The sequence below is a fragment of the Nannospalax galili genome, unplaced genomic scaffold (genome assembly GCF_000622305.1).
Source record: "Nannospalax galili isolate Female #2095 unplaced genomic scaffold, S.galili_v1.0 scaffold11, whole genome shotgun sequence".
NCBI classification, from domain to species: Eukaryota; Metazoa; Chordata; class Mammalia; order Rodentia; family Spalacidae; genus Nannospalax; species Nannospalax galili.
This window is the reverse complement of record NW_008330735.1, coordinates 7,099,086-7,115,651: the sequence shown is the minus strand read 5'-3', so window position 1 is coordinate 7,115,651 and position 16,566 is coordinate 7,099,086. Positions and strand designations below refer to the sequence as shown.

The following is a 16,566-nucleotide window of genomic DNA, read 5'->3' as shown; positions in this document are numbered from 1 at the left end:
CGGGACCAGTCGACAGCATTCCCATTTGATCTGGTCTCTCTCCTCAGTGGTAAAAAGGACCTGCAACAGCTGCTGACAATCATCCCAAGTAGGTTGGTGGGTGAAAAGGACAGTGTCCAGAGGCTGATTAGAGCCTGTGGTTTCTCTGTGAAGGAGGGAATTTGCAACTTCCAGTTATAGAGGCTGCTCATAGAAAAAAGGAAGTAAGCTGGGGGGGGTCACCCCGTCCATGTGGGGGGGGGGGCGGCGACTTCCCTCAGTGTCAAAGCTCGTACAATTCTTTACCCTCCCCGAGATCGACTGTGCAGTGGGCTCTGGCCGGGAGAGGTGAGGGCCTGAGGCCAAGGAGGGAGAGGGAAGGTCCTCTCATTCCTCCTCTGGGGTTGGGGGGGGCTGCTGGGCTTGTGGTCCGCTTCAGGGGGTGGAGAGCCCTCCGGATGTTGGCCCCCCAGGGGTGCGGCCAGAGCATAGGGAGGTGGAAAGAGGAGCTCTTCCTCCGGGCCGACGGGGGGGGGGGGGCCACTGGAGGTTTTGAGGGCCCCTTGGTTCCTTCAAAGAGAGAAGAGTGACTGGCGCTTTTGAACCTGGGGGAAGAAGGTGAGGTTTCAGCCATTCGGGAGGGTCTGTGACCACATAACGCCAGCCTAAGATACAGGGGATCTGGTCTGGGTGTCCTGGAGAGCCAAAGACAACCTCATGCACCCTGTAAATGAGAGTTAAGTCAAAAAAAGAGCCCTCTGAGGGCCAGCCAACTTTAAAGGAGGGCCACTCAATGGAACAGAAGGTCCTCAGGTGGCGGGGCTTGACACGTAGTCCAGACATCATGGAAACAGCCTTCTGGAAATCTGAGAAATGGTCAAGGACTAGGTCAAGAGGCATAGAGGAAACCTGTTGACACATCTTGAGAAAGATCTCAAGGAAGAATAGGAGAGAAGGTATTAAGGCAAACAGTAACAAGAGAATCACACTGTAACAAAAACGAAACTACAAGAAGTAAGCAGAGAGAACCAAAGAAGGAAGCTCTCCTTGAACTGGCAGAAAGATTTTGCAGCCAGCGGAGTCAGTCAAAAAGACTGCTCCTTTTCCAAAGGGGGCCAGGCCAGAATATCCCCTGCATCCCCTACCAAGAGAGGAGTCAGAGCGTCCCCCAGACTCCTCCGGCTCTGAGACCAATAGCACGTCCGCCTGGTCCTCCCGTGAGCCCCAGATTGTCTGGACACCAGAAACAGAAACCAGAGGAAAACTCACGGAAGCCGGCCAGCAGATGAGCATGCTTCCCAGAAAAGGGGGTCTGTCCAATATTCCCAAACCCAGATGAGCCTCCAAAATGTTGGGCCCAAGGTTCGGGAATGATTGGAGACCACCAGTATTTTGAAATTTTCGAAATTTAGAAAATTTTATTGAAAAGCATTCCAATTTTTGAATGACCAGTCAGGCACAGACTCCAGGAGCCAAAGAATGGAGTCCCGTCCCAATCAGCAATGAATGGGGGTTTTTATTGGGTACTCTTGAAAAAGCCCATGCCAACTGGGCAACCTTTGAATTGATTGGATAACTCTGAATTCCTTGTACGGGGGCAGATTTCATTGGTTATAGTCATGGTCAGACGCCTGGAATGTCTCAATTTTTCCTTTTACGGTAGGGTGCCCCTATCGGCCTCTGGATGCCCTTTTATGGTCAGGAATTTCAGTTGGTTTCTGTTAGACTCAGATAAGTAAGGCATGCCCAGGCTTGCCTAATCTTAGCCCATAGTATGGGGCAAAGGAGACTTACAGTTTTTAGGAACAGAGACTTAAGACTGACAAGATGGAGGCTGCTAAGAAATGGAGCCAATGTGACCTGGATCCTTCACTCACAGCCTTTTGAGGTTGAGTGGTTTTAAAAGAATGGCACAAATGGGGCTGGAGAGATGACGTAGCAGTTTAAGAGCATTGGCTGTTCTTGCACAGGACCGGGGTTCAGTTTGAAGCACCCACATGACAGCTAATAACCATCCATAACTCCAGTTCTAGGGGATCCAACCCCTCTTCTGACCTCCGTCCATCCATGGGCATTGCATGACACAGGTGCACTTACATCCATGCAGACAATACACTCATACACATAAAATAAAAAATAAAATATTAAAAAGAATGGCACAAAAGACACGAAGGAAAAGGGGCACGGGGTGGGGTGGGGTGGCCATTCCAGACCATCAACTTCCAGGAATTCAGCGGGATCTTTGTGCATACTAGTCTTACAAAGTGAGAGAAATTAAAAGATTTGAATTCTTTGTCATAAAATAAAGTTTTAGAGTGTTTGACATAAAAGATTGATGATACTTATGTCTCTTACAGGTCTGAGCCTGGGACTGTAAATTCTAGGACTGTAGGATTGTGTGTGCATTAGTCTACTTGTTTACCTCTTAAGTTGCCACATGACATTCTAGTCTGTATTAAAATTTATAAAGTCAGCTGGGCGTGGTGGCACATGCCTTTAATCCCAGCACTCAGGAGGCAGACGCAGGTGGATCTCTGTGAGTTCCAGGCTAGCCTGGTCTACATAGGCCAGTTGGGGCTACAGGGAGACCCTGTCTCAAAAAGACAAAAAAAAAAGTCGTGTGTGTGTGTGTGTGTGTGTGTGTATTACTGGATTGAACCCAGGGTCTCTGGTATTACTTGGCAGGCAAGTACTCTACCACTGATAAATATATCCTCAGTCCTTAAATTTTTTTTTTTCTTTTTAATTTTGAGATAAGGTACCCAAGCTGCCCTTGAACTTACTCTGTAGTTCAGGCAAGCCTTGGATGTGTGATCTTCCTGCCTCAGCCTCCCAAGTGGCTCATATTACAGGCTGTGACACTAGGTCCTGCTGAAATTTCATAAGAAATTATTATTAACCTCTTTACAAATTAGGTCCAGAGGATTTGATTATTTCAATGTTATATACATTGGAGATAAATTTATATTAAAATACAATGTTACTTTTAGTATTACTAGAAAATCATCCAGGTTTCATTTTTCACAAATATAGGAACCTGACTAAAATAAATGTTTTCAGACAGGCAGTCTTTAAATATTTATTATTGTGTGTGTGTGTGTGTGTGTGTGTGTGTGTGTGTGTGTGTGTGTATGAAACGTTTTTTACATCAGAGTAGCAAATTTTGAGAGCCATTATATGATTTTTATATCTAATAGTGTAGAGTAATAGAAAAATTAAAAACTACAAATGAAGCATAAGTACATTTGGAATAATTCTGTGTGCTGAGAGATTTTTCTGTGTGTTGTTAGACAAAAAAAACTTAAATATAAACAAACTGCCCATAATTTTATCTCTCTGTTAATAAACACATGTTCTAAAATGTTCAGAAAAAAAGTTGATGTGATATTCAAAACATTTTAATGTAGCATGTATATCTGTATTTTTTAGAGAAAAGGTAATACAATTATAGCTTTTCTTTCTTTTTTTTTGTACCAGTACTCTACAACGTAGTAGCCCCAGTCCTCCTATAGCTATTTTGAAACTGGCTTTTGGGGCTGGAGAGATGGTGCAGTGGTTAAGAGCACCCACATGGAGGGATTCGATGCCCTCTTCTGATCTTCATAGGTGTTAAGGTCTAGATAGCCCTGCCCCCTCACCAACAGGATCCCAAGGACTTCTCATACTCCTGAGAAAAGGGAACCTAGCTGATAAGCACCTTAGACTTTGAAGTCAAGAGAAGCAGACTTTTCTCCACTGTTTGGCCAACACAGCAGGCTTCCCCTTTGATCTCTAAAGAGGACAGGTTTTAACAGTCCTGCTCTCCCACTCCGCCCCCCCCCCAACTTTAAAAAAAATACATCTTCCCGCCTTCTGCACGAAGCAGAAGCCTCCCTTTTAAAAAGACCCCAGCTCAAGACCCGGGCAGACATTTTCCCTGCCCAGAAGGGAATCTGTCCCATGTGTTCCTTTGCTAATAAACCCTATTTTGATGGAGTTTTAGCTGTGCCTCGGTACCTCATCATCCATTCGCTCATTCTCCACCAACTTTTTACCTATCAGATGGTGCCGACTTTTCACCTATCAATAGGCATTTCACAATAGGGGTGCACTTACATATAAGCAAGCAATAGACTCATGCATGCCCATTAAAAAAAAAAAAAAAAACAAAAAAAAAACACCAAACCAAACCCGGCAGACTTCTGTACCTAATTCTCTTCATGGCTGTCAAATTCCCAGCATGGAACAGTCCCCAATCTACTCATCTCCTTGTTTTGGACCTGCATGCTACTAAATTTTTGCTTTTTTGATCAGTGTTTGTATAGCCTCAACTTTTTCCTTCATTCTATAAAGAAAAGTTTCCATTAAAGACTTCACTTTAGAGAGAAGTTAATGAACCACCCAGAAAATATGTCCTTACCTCCCAAGGCTGCCTTCAAGTGTGTTTTCTACAACTTCAAATGGTATTTCCCAATAGACATACCCATCTTTTTCTATGGATTTTTCGCAGAATGACTTTGGGCTCTTTTCCTTTTTTGGAGACAGGGACTCATTATGTAGCCCCAGCTGGCCTAGTAGAACTTGCAGAGACTTGCCTGCCTCTGACTGGAGTTAAGGCCTGGGCCACCACCCCAGGCAACAGCTGTTTCTGGTAATTAAGGAGAGACTTGCTGGGTGTGGTGGTCCAGGTCTTTAATTCCAGTACAGGGGAGACAGAAGAAGGTTTAACTCTGTGAGTTCCAAGCCTCCAGTCTCAAAAAAATAAAAGTGTGGGGGTATGGGGGTGGGTTGGAGGGTGGCGGGCAGGATGGGGGCACAAAGCAGCTTCCAGCCAGTCTCTATTTCTTTTTCTGCCTCTCCCCTTATGAGCATGCTGCTCTGCTCTTGGAAACATGATAACGGTGGTTAGCAAAGACCTGGGTTTTGTTTGTTTTAAATCTGAACAGTCTGGTCTTTGTTCTGGCATTGTGGTCTTTGGTCTGGCATTGTTACACAAGACCATTTCCTTCTAAGCGCTTGTCCTCCTGCAGCCTCCATAGAAACTACTGGAGACCAGGCACATATGGAGAGCACTAATTGGACACAAGGGGTTAATTAATAACAACAAAAATTAGGACATGAAAATGGGAGGGAGAAAGGGTTACTAGGGGGGTTTGAAGGGAGTTAGTGGTAGATGGATATGATCAAAATACATCATATATGAAATTGTCAAAGAATAAATTTAAATTTTTAAAAAATATTGTTATTGTATGTGTATGAGTGTACTGCCTGCATGTGTGTAAGTGCACCTATGTCATACAATGCCACCACATGGGTGCTAAGACTCAAACCTCGGTCCTCTACAAGAGCAGCCAGTGCTCTAACCACTGAGCCATCTCGCTAGCCCGAAATTAATTTTTTAAAAAGGAGAAAAGAACTAATGGTGACAACCAATCAGACAAAGGAAACAGAAGCTAACACTTGCCCCACCCCTCACCCATGCTACCCAGGAAGCTGAGGGCTACCTAGGGTTTGGGGCTGAAAGCTCTTCTATTCATTCACTCCACAATGTTTACCTCTCTCACCTGATGCTAATGGTGGTTGCCCCCTTCTACCACCACATTCCTGCCCAGTTTCTTCCTGGGAACCCTGTGACTTCTCAGTCTCAGTGGCTGCTTTTTCTTCTTTTTTACTACCTTCTTTGGCTAGGCATTGTGGCTTGCAGTACGTAAAACAGATCCCACATTTTTAAAATAAAGGATGGAGGCCAGAGGTAACACACAGCAAGTATGCGGCCAGAGCAGAGTCAGAGCAATTGAGGCTTTGTTCAAAAGCCTCAGAAGTGGACTCAAGCTATTGCCAGGCCTTTGTTTTCATCCCTGTCATTTCCCTCCAGTGACTTCATCACCAACTTCATCACAGAGCAGTTCTGGATAAGAGATCCTGTGTTACCTTGGTGATATATGTGTCACAGATTGTTTAAGGGAAGTCTGCTGGTGTCAGAAGCTCCTGCAGACCTGATACCTTTCCACTGGTGATGCTTGACCCAGCAGGCCTTCTTCACTTTCAGGAAGTGTCTGAGAGCTAGGAGGCCTATTTGAGGTCTTCAGCTCAACACCCTGAGGACCCTTGCAATTCTTTTCTTTTCTTTCTTTTCTTTTTCTTTCTTTCTTTCTTTCTTTCTTTCTTTCTTTCTTTCTTTCTTTCTTTCTTTCTCTCTTTCTCTCTTTCTCTTTCTTTCTTCTTTTTTGGTCTTTTTTGAGACAGAGTCTCCCAGTAGCCCCAGCTGGCCTGGAACTCACTATGTAGACCAGGCTGGCCTTGAACTCACAGAGATCTGCCTGCCTCTGCCTCCTGAGTGCTGGGATTAAAGGCCTGCGCCTTTTCTTTTTTTATGGCACTACAATGGAAACAGAAGAGCACATCAGATGCAAAAAATTTTTGCAATGTGATGGTAATTAAGAATTTTGGAGTGGGAAAAGCCTGGAGATAGAAATGCGGACAGGAATCTTCCTCTTACTCAGGATAGAAGTCTTTGTTTTCCAAGGCTTTGGCATTCCTGTAGCCTTTATTACCTTACTTACTTATCATGTATATGCTAAGTACCTTTTGCTTGCATTCCTCACCTGAATATAAAAGCCCCCCCCCCAAAAAAAACTTGAACAATGGGTGGACTCTTTTTATGGAATGATCCATGGGTCAGTCCCACTAGTGTGAAATGAAACTCCCTCTCCTATCCTGACTTTGCCTGTTGGTCTCTGATTTTTCTGTAACAGTACCACCTCTGCCTAACCTGAGCCTGTGAATCATTCTTTCTATTCAGAATTTTCTAAGCATGAGTAACAAAGTAGAAACTGGTACTACACTGAAGGAAGTGGGTGGAACTCTGCTTGTAAGGCAGGGCCAGGCTCTGTTCTTAACACACACACCCCATGGTAGCTCAGCATGACTCAAGGGACAATGGTAGGCATTGCCTTTTTTGTTTTTACAACCTTCCCTTTGGTCAGCAGAGTAACCTTCAAAGACATGAGGATGATGACCTGACAGCCTCAGAGAACTCTGCATTCTTAACACTGAGGGCACTGGTGGCTCACCCTGCCTCAAGCACGCTCTTTCTGCCAGGCCAGAGCCCTGCGTGTGTAAAATCCTCCTGGCTTAAGTGACTTGTCACTGCCCTGTTTCAGGGTGGGTCCACAGGGGTACAGGAAGGTCGAGACACTTCTTAGATCTGCTTCCAAAGTTTTCCACTTAAGATGCTTCAAAACCTGCTCCTTGACTTCCTTGTTGGCTGAAAGGAGCGTTGTGGGCATTTCAGGCTTCTCGCCTCCGCTTGTTGCTAGCCACCTGGTCACTTTTGTGATGAGGACACTCACCAACATTATCCAGAAGCTCTTTCCTTCCCTAAAGTGAAGAGACAGGTTAGTGAGACACCAGAGCCTCCATGCATGCCAAGGCATGCCAAGCCTTTGCTGCCTGCCTTCTGGTATCTTCCAGAGGCTCTCTTTGGCTTTCTTTACTTAGTGGCCTGGCCTGGGGCAAGGGTGCTCCAGCCCAGTCACAGCTGCAACTGAAATTATCACTTAAATCAATTTTCTTCCATTTTCATGGGACTAAACAGCCCCTATGGGGAAGATAGTAATTTTTTCTCTTTCTTTTTGTGGTACTGGGTAGCAAACCCAGCTCTAGCCCAGGAGAGTTGTATTCCCACTATGTGGCAGTGAACACAGGCTTGTATGGGCGGAGTTTCCAAGAGTTACGGATTCCTGAGAGTTAGAGCTAGGGTGGAGTCCAGAGTTACTGATTGAGCTGGGTGAGCTTTGAGTCCTGAATAGCTGTTCCTCTCACCAAAGATGAGCATTTCTTAGTGGCTGAGGACTTGGGGCAAGAGGAGGGGACCAGTGCCACCCTTCTAAGAGCAGCCCTTAGTTTATGCAGCCTAGGCCTGGAAGTTTCCTGGCCTTGCCTGCTCAGTTAGCTCCTTCATGTGTTTCCTGAGGCCTCCTCAGCTCCTAGCTTTCAGTTTCTGAGATAATCAGAGGCCTTTTGTTGAGTGGTGACAACTCCTCTTGTCCTTTCCAGGTTCAGTGGACAGGCATAATGAGAAGTCAAAGAGAGCTCGTCCCGTTCCTGTTTATACTAGCTGTCTTCTGCTCCACAGGTGAGTGATCCAGACCATCTAGGCTGCCCTTGGCCATGAGGTACCTTTCTCTTGTGTCTCTGGGAGTCTGAGGTAATGCCACTGGCCGGTTTCCTTTCCTTCCAGTGTTTCAGATACTGCTTGTATGACGACTCTGATGTTAGGGCTTCCATCGGTGGGGCACCTTCTTGAGGTATAGCCCATCCCCATAAGAGGGCTGTTATCTGCAGGGGTAGAAAGCTGATGTTTGTTTCATGACCATCTACCACACTCTACTTAGGGACTCCAGCAGATGTCATCCTTAGAATGTTGCACAGGTCCTTTTTGAAAGATCTTAGAGTTCAAGGGAGACAGTGGGCAGTATTTATCTGTTTGGGTAAGAAGTGGGGGTTATCAAGTGGGTGGGTGGTGCATGCCTTTAATCCCAGCATTTGGGAGGCAGAGGCAGGCAGATCTCTGTGAGTTCGAGGGCAGCCTGGGCTACACAGAAAGTTCCAGGCCAGCTGGGGCTACTGGGAGACCCTGTCTCAAAAAGACCAAAAAGTAAAAAAATAAAAAGAAGTGTATTAGGGTTATCAAGACCGTAGATAGACAGACAGAAATTAGCAGGGGCTCTGATGAGACTTCAGGCCCATGAAGCAGAGTAGAAGTCTCTTCTTATAGGTTTCAGGGGGAAGGTTTCTCTGCATAAGCTGGCAGCCAGGCTGTCTCTGATGTAGAAGATATGGTTTTTCCCACCCCACCCCTGGCCGAGTCTGGGAACCTGAGATCTGTGAACTTTCAAGTGTTTTTTGCCCCCCACCCCCAAGTCTGAGAACCGGAGATGAGGCTGCCCTTCTCCTGGAATCCAGGCACAGGCACCTGGGGTTAGGGATTCTTAAAAGCTAACTAGAGGTAGTAGACTTATTTCTTTTACAGAAGAAAGAGACTGCTGCAGGTGACATGGCCCGAGCAGCACTCTGGTCTGAGTTCTAACATGTTTGGGTCCAGGATATCAAGAGCCTTTGAGCTCAGCCCTTCTACCCACCATTTTCCTAAGCTACAGGGATTCATGGTGTTGGCAACAAGACGTAAATAAACTAATGCTTAGAGCACTTAACCTGCTAATCACTAATCGCTAATCATTTAGCCCTTATGTCAACCTCATGGAATAAGTACTAATCTTATCTTCATTGTACAAATGAAAAGATTGAGTTCAAAAAGATTAAGAACTTATGAAATAATACCCAGAAGTAGTGTGTCAGAATGTGTAGTAGTGTGTCTGCCCCCAGATTCTTGCTTTTCATGCACCATAGGCCAAGGCCACTCCCAGGCTACCTACCCTTCCCTTGGCTACCCCTTGTGGGCCATCCATTGCTGGGCGCCCTTAACTTGGCTCTTGCAGGAAGTTATCCTGACTTTCCTGTAACAATGGGGACATCCAGGCTACTTTGCTTTATTCTAAAGAGCAAATGTTATTTTCTGCCTGTGTCATGTTGTTCTTACAATACCCAGTCATCACTGGCTTTTTTTTTTTTTTTTCCCTTTTGGAGTGGGATTAGGGGGAAAGCAACCCAGTGAGCAGTAGAAAACTGAAGGTCCCTGCAGTATTGCAGTGTTATTCATAGCGCCCATATTCTGCCTGCTACATTATCTCCTTTGTTCCTTCCACATCCTGTGAGAAGCTGGTGCTGTTGTGTGCATTGGACAGTAGAAGTGCTGAAGGGAGCACTTTCTATCCTCTCTCCCTATCTGAGAAAAAGAAAAATTATGGCTTCCCTCCTTGCCCACTTCCCTTCCTTGCCTTTGATGTTAGGGTAATGTGGTCCACCTCTGTCACAATTTCTTTCTCAATTCTTTGTTCACTGTATTTCCTGTCATTGTAATCACAATCCTGTTCATCACAATCATTTACATCTGTCTAGGGAGCAGTGTTGAGAGCAGGGGCCATTAGCTGCCCTGTGACACAGGTCTGGGATATACTTAGCCCCCTTTCTCAGAGAATTGGGGTGTGACGTTGAGAGAGAGAAAGAGAGACAGAGACAGAGAGATAGTGAGAGAGTCTGAAAGCCTGAAAGCCTTTCTTTGTTACTAAGACCCTAAGGAGCCTTCAAGAGAATTTTCCTGACACAGACCAGTGTGTCAAAGGCAATAACATCTCAGGCAGGAAAAGACATTTGATCCTTGTGATGAAGCAAATCAAGAAGTACAAGTTTCCCTATTGTTACAGTGGTTGAGACAGGCCAACTCCCTTCAGGGACTAGGGCAAGGATAGTTCAGAAACTGGTGGCCCAGGGGGTCAAGCCCTCCTTAGTCCTAGCTCAGCAGCAACCATCCATTGGCTTATGAGTGTATCCTCCTCCAAAATCTACTCTCTGTATTCTTCCCCACATTGGGCAGGTAGAAAATGTCTTGGTTAAACCAAGCTTGAGTTTTAAACTGGCAGTCTGACAGAGTCTCAGCTCTGTCACTGAGTAACTGTGTGACTTTGAACAAGTTTAGTTAACATCTTCGCTTTAGTTTTCTCATGTAAAATAGGGATGAAGCTACTTGAGCCTGCCACTCATGACGGTTCTAGAAAGGGCCTGGCATATAGGTGTACAGGCATTGAAGCACTGAATGAATGTTAGCTACTGATATTTCTGCCCTACAGAAGTCCAAACATTGGCATTGGCCTTGACCTTTCCATCTAAAGGTTTATCAATGAAACAAAGGAGCGCTGGCTCTAACCAGTAGATCAATTCACCCCATGAGTGAGCTTTTAAACTGGCCCTCAAACAGCCAGGCTGGCGTAACACTGTCCTCTCCCATTCTGTTTCTCATCTGTATGTATATACCTCTGGCACAGGTAAGGGACTGTAGATAAATGGCATCCTTAGGCCTTCTCACTGGGGCACCCCTGATATAACAAATGCTGACATTGGGAGGGAGCGAGCAGACCTGTCTGATGCCCTCAAGGGTGGGGGCTAGTTTTGACACTGTCACTTTATGGCTGGGTGTCCTTGGGTACTTCATTTTACCTCTCCACGTGCTGATCTTGTTACCTGTAGAGAGATAGAAAGCCCCTTTTTTTTTAAAATTGGTGTTTCAAGGGGTTAAACTGGGACCTTCCTGAATTAAAAGGTCCTGTGTGAGTGGGGTTTCATACCTGTAAATCAAGTGTTAGGCATTGAAATGATAAAGAGAGCTTGCTTCCTGACAGTGCTCAAAAGTGAAGATCTGAACTTCTGGAAAAATCTTCTTGTCCCCTGGTGATAAACTGACGCTTTGGCTTTAGGATTAGAAGTCAGCTGTTGAGTTCCCAAACCCACGCTTGGTTTAATTATGACATTCTTCTATGAGATTGTATTTCATCTTTGAAAATACCTTTTCACTGCCAAATATTGATGTCATGTTAGAAGCCAAGGGGCAGGAAGACCACTCAGTCTCTCTGGCACTGGGCATGGAAATCTCCACATGAATTGAGGTTTCCTTCCAACTCCTGCCTCAGCTTCTCACCACATATGTTGACTATAATTCATCTTTTCCTTGTCATTGTAAAAACAAAGAAGGGAAAAATGATTCAGCAAAACCTTGTTTACCTAGCAATAATAACTCATAGGAATTAAAATGACAGTTTTTCTGTTTTTGAATAGGAAACAGAGGTTTAATGTCTCTGCTCTGACTGAGTTACCTTCCCCACAAGAGTTTAGTGTATACCTATTGACTTGCCCTTGGCTGTATGTGCCTCTGACCCAGGGCCTGTTTTAGTAGGAAGCAGTTCAGAGATGGCACCCATCTGAGAGGTCTTAAGCTTTTTCTTTAAGGGGTCAGATGGTAAATATTTTAGGCTTTACAAGTCAAGAGGCAAAAATCAAGGAAAGCATTCATATAAATAACGAGAGAAAACACATTTCTATAAGATTTTGATTGACAAAATTTCCAGTGTAATAATTGTCAGTGTATAATGTCTATTATACACAGAATGGAATAGAATTTTGTAGGGGGATTAACATTTTGCATATGGATTCAAAAATTAGTGTTCTATCACCAAATTGGTTGCATTTTTTTAACTTTTGAAAATGTCTTTTTACACAAATAAGTATTGCCAAATTGATTATAATTTATTATAATTATATGGATTGATAATACTGATTATCAATCCATAAGGGTATGATTTAGTTGAGCATTTTCTTGCTTAGAAGACCCTTCTAGAATTTCAGTTAGCCTATTTTCTCTTGATAGTTTCCGTTTAATATGTCAATACATTACAGATGAGTCACTTTCCAGTTGAAGGTTAGGAGGAAGTATCTCTATTGAAGTTAGATGGATTGTTTGTTTGGTTGATTTTTGAGACAGAGTCACATGTAGCCCAGGCTGACCTTCAACTTGCTTTGTGGCAATACTAGGCTTAACCTCCTGATTCCCTGCCTCCCTCTCCCAAGTGCTATGATTATAGGCACATATTGCTCTGTTAGATGGATTTGGAAATGTGAGAATTTCTTCTGTACTTTTACCTGGGCCTGTTCCTAGTTTACTTTCTGTTGCTGTGATAAATACCATAAACACCATGACCAAAAGCAACTTGCGGGGGCCGTTTATTTGGCTTACACTTCCTCATCACAGTCCATTATTGAGAGAAAGAACACTGCTTACTGGCTTGTTCCCTGGCTCATGTTAAAGCTACCTTTTTTATACAACCCAGGCCCACCTGCCTAGGGATGGCACTACCCACAGTGGGCTAGGCCCTCCTGCTTCAATTAGCAATCAAGAAAATGCCCCACAGACATGCCCACAGGCCACTCTGATGGAGGAAATACCTCCACGAAGGTTCCCTTTTCCCAGGTGTATCAAGCTGACAACCAAGATTAGCCACCACAAGGTCCATCCTGTTTTTAAAAAGGTTTTACAGTTCATTAATTCTCTCATGAAAAATGCATATGCTCATACTGGTGAAATCACTGAAGAATCTTTACCTTTGCTTTTTGCCAGCACCAACACTGACCTTCTCAGTCCCCTGACTTTCCTCAATCTTTTCTATGTTCCTTTTGCCACAAAACATGTCTTTTAAGTCTGTGTTTGAGCTCATTTTTCTTTGGATAATTCAAGGACTTGCCAAAGTCAGTTGTCGTCCTGCCACCAAAATGGATTCTTAATTCAAATGCAAAGGTGATATCCCATTTTTGTGTTAACATTTAGGGTAGCTTTCCCCCTCTGTGGTAGGTACTGTCAATAAAAAATACAACTCTCACCTCAAAGGGGATAGGAGATAGTTTATTCTGGAGCCAAATATGAGTGCCTAGAGCCTAGGAACACAGATTTAGATTACCTCCAAATTCCATGTTTCAATGTGGGAGCAGTTACATGAGTTCTTATAGTAACAACAAAGAAAGACATAAATCAAGACACTTCTTAAATGCATTGGTGGAAACATTAAGTAGGCAGTTTAAAGCAAAATGGGGAAACTTCTATTATAGACCTCAGATGCTATCTGACAGTATTCTTAGCCTTTTGGTTAGAAAACTAGTGTTCTATTCGTACATTCCAAAGGAAGACTAGTGCCCCATTTGTACGTTTACCTCAATGGTCACGAAGATGTTAAGTACAGAGGAGGGCAATAAATGGCTATTAAGAGGGCCAAAAGATGGCCCAAAATAATTAGACTCTGGGCTTGCAACATTGCAAACTGTCCAGAATCATTGAATCATTAAATCAGTTAATCTGCCTTGCTGAAGGTTTACTTGAAGGTGCAGCTTCCTTCCAGGAACTTTGGTTTACATTACTGAAAGGTCTTGGATATGATAGAGGACACTTTGGTACAAATTGTTCCTTGAGGCCACAAGATGCATTTAACACCAGAGAGAGTGTGGTCTAAAGTGAGAGGGAGGATTTCAGACTGCCTGGAAAAGCAAGGAAGCCCAAGGGAAGGGGAGGAAGGGGGAGCATCTCACACTATGGGGAAGTGGGGAAGGGGGTAAGGAAGCAAGAGAATGTGGGGGAGCCATGGAGGAAAGGCACCTTAGGTGTATCTACTGGATAAAGGGAGCTGGGATGTGCCTTAGCTCTTTCATGACTGAGGTCTCTAAGTTCCTTGACACCTTTCACTCTCTTGGAATCCAGACACCCAGGGAGTTGGCTTTACAAACTCAGATGGGCTCTTTACCTTCTCTCTGTCAGCCAAGATCCCAGAATCAACTCTGAGGACCTAGCTACTGGAGACAGATATAGAGAGAGCTGCTGCTTCTCTGGGATTTAGCATTTCCTCCTTGAAGTCTGGGGTGGGGAGGTATCTGGAGAACCTGTTACAGACTCATAGACATATTCCTGGAGAGGTGCCTACTAGTATCTGTAAGACGGCATGGAAATGTCTGATTTCTCTGCCCATGCTCATGCAAGCAGCCCTGATTAAGCTCAGGGAGTCATACAAACACAAAAGACATGAAAATAAGGGGATTGTTTAGGGAGAAGGGTCAGCAGCAGTGGGAGGGAGGACAAGAGAGAGTGATTGGGGTATGAGTACATGTGCTTACAATAGATAGTGTATATGCATAAAAGAAAGAACTGACCACACCCCATGCTAATGGCAGTGGTGAGGTCTGTTCTTCTGCCCAGGGCTTAAGTTAAGTCCATACCGGTTTAACAGGTCCTGATAGGCTTTCTTTCTGATTCTAGGTTTTAGCCTCATGTGCTATAACTGCTTAAATCCAGTTTCTCAATGCAAGACGAATACCTCCTGTACACCGAACCTTGATTCTTGTCTTATTGCAGTATCTGGTAAGAGCCTCTGAGTTTCTTGTCTCCTGAAGGTGGAGAACCTGGGAAACCCGGTCCTTTCTAATTCTCATGCAATTTGTATTGAACAAGTAATCACTACCACTTATCAACTCCAGCTCTGTACCAGACACTAAGCATTTTCTATATACTTTAAAGCAATTTCAATGTTTCTCACACTACAAAGTCTTGGCAGACTTTTATTTATGTATAACAAATAAGAAAACTGAGGTTCACTGAGGCTAGGGTCAAGCAACCAACATAGGATTTGAACATGGAAATCCATCTGATTCCAAAACTCGGGCTTCTTCACAGTGACAGGGTACTTGCCTCCCAAAGTTTTGAGGCCTTCAGTGTGCCAGTGTTCCTAGCCTGAGCTAGGAACCAAGGATGCAAAGATGAAGAAAGGCTATGTATCAAAACTTTGACCAACCCGTTTGGTTGTCCCAAATGACTGTTTATATCTATGTCTGATTCCATGAGGCATTTAGTACATACAGAGTTCTGAAAGGACGCAAGCTGAGCTCAAATGATAAACAGGCAAGAGGGCTGATAAAAAAGGTTGTTTGTGCAAGAAGCAACAGCAATATCCAGGTTAGGTGGCCTCAGAGAACAGGTGCTCATAAGAATAGGATGTGGAATGTGACGTGCATAAGTCCATCTCATCTGCTTTTCCAGATTGGCTAAACTTTGCAATCTCCACTTCCTGTTAAAGTAGAATTTAGGAAATTGTAGAGAGAGGAAGGAAATCATCAAATATCCCCCCCCCGCTTTTTTTAGTGATTATCGCTCTATGTCAGATGAATGCATGTCATTTATGATAGTGGGAAGCAACAACATTTTCAGTGTCTAGTATATGAGATAAAACCCCTAAGAGATAAGAATAAAAACTCTCTTCAAGAGCATTTTCATTTTTATATCACCTACCACAAATTCTTCTCTGTGTCAAAATCAAAAAGAGTAAGCATGTCAGATCAACTCATAAAAAGGTGCAGAAAAATCTACAGAGATTAATCTACCTAGAAAGGAAGAAACCCTTCAGTTAAGTATGGACCAATCAAAGGTATCCTGTTTAAGAAAATAAAAAATAAACAGGAATATCTGGTAACTTTGACACCGATTCCTGGAATGCAGCTAAAATTCCAAGCCCTATGTTCCAAGTGCTTGATTCAGCAGGGGGAATACCTTCCACCTTCACTGGAGAACATGGTAATTTACTGCTAATGGAATAATGCTCTTAGAGAGATCATCGTCACTTCTTCCTTAAACACTGGATCCTTAATTACATAGATCACAGAGGACCCAGAATTTTCCTTGCTTATCTGTCTGTTGGTCAAATGTATTTCCCAATGAGAGAATAAAGGTCAAATATGTGTTTACTCTAGCAGGATTTCTGATCTCTGTCCTGCCACCAGTCAGGTCTTTTCCACCTGTATTGTGTTTACAACATGTATATATTGGGTAGTAGTGAGAACAAGAGGGGAAGTAGAGCGAAACTAAGATCTTTCTTCCAGCTCTCAAATCCCATGGTTTCTTACTTAGTTGTTAAGCTTTTTTTAAAAGGTCAAATATGTGTTTACTCTAGCAGGATTTCTGATCTCTGTCCTGCCACCAGTCAGGTCTTTTCCACCTGTATTGTGTTTACAACATGTATATATTGGGTAGTAGTGAGAACAAGAGGGGAAGTAGAGCGAAACTAAGATCTTTCTTCCAGCTCTCAAATCCCATGGTTTCTTACTTAGTTGTTAAGCTTTTTTTAAAAA

At 43.8% G+C, this 16,566-nt stretch overlaps 1 protein-coding gene across 2 annotated transcripts in view; it reads left to right on the top strand.

Annotated features, from left to right (window-relative positions):
- Positions 1-16,566, top strand: part of Cd59 (CD59 molecule (CD59 blood group)) — a 31,094-nt gene that overhangs the window by 10,958 nt on the left and 3,570 nt on the right. The window contains exons 1-3 of one of the 2 annotated variants that reach the window (XM_008851635.3): positions 7,270-7,355; positions 8,017-8,095; positions 14,705-14,806. In XM_008851635.3, the coding sequence (XP_008849857.1) occupies positions 8,035-8,095; positions 14,705-14,806 (163 nt within the window). In that variant the 5' untranslated portion in view covers positions 7,270-7,355; positions 8,017-8,034. Of the gene's footprint in view, positions 1-7,269; positions 7,356-8,016; positions 8,096-14,704; positions 14,807-16,566 lie in introns of those variants that run through there. The other variant, XM_008851629.3, reaches the window with a different exon arrangement.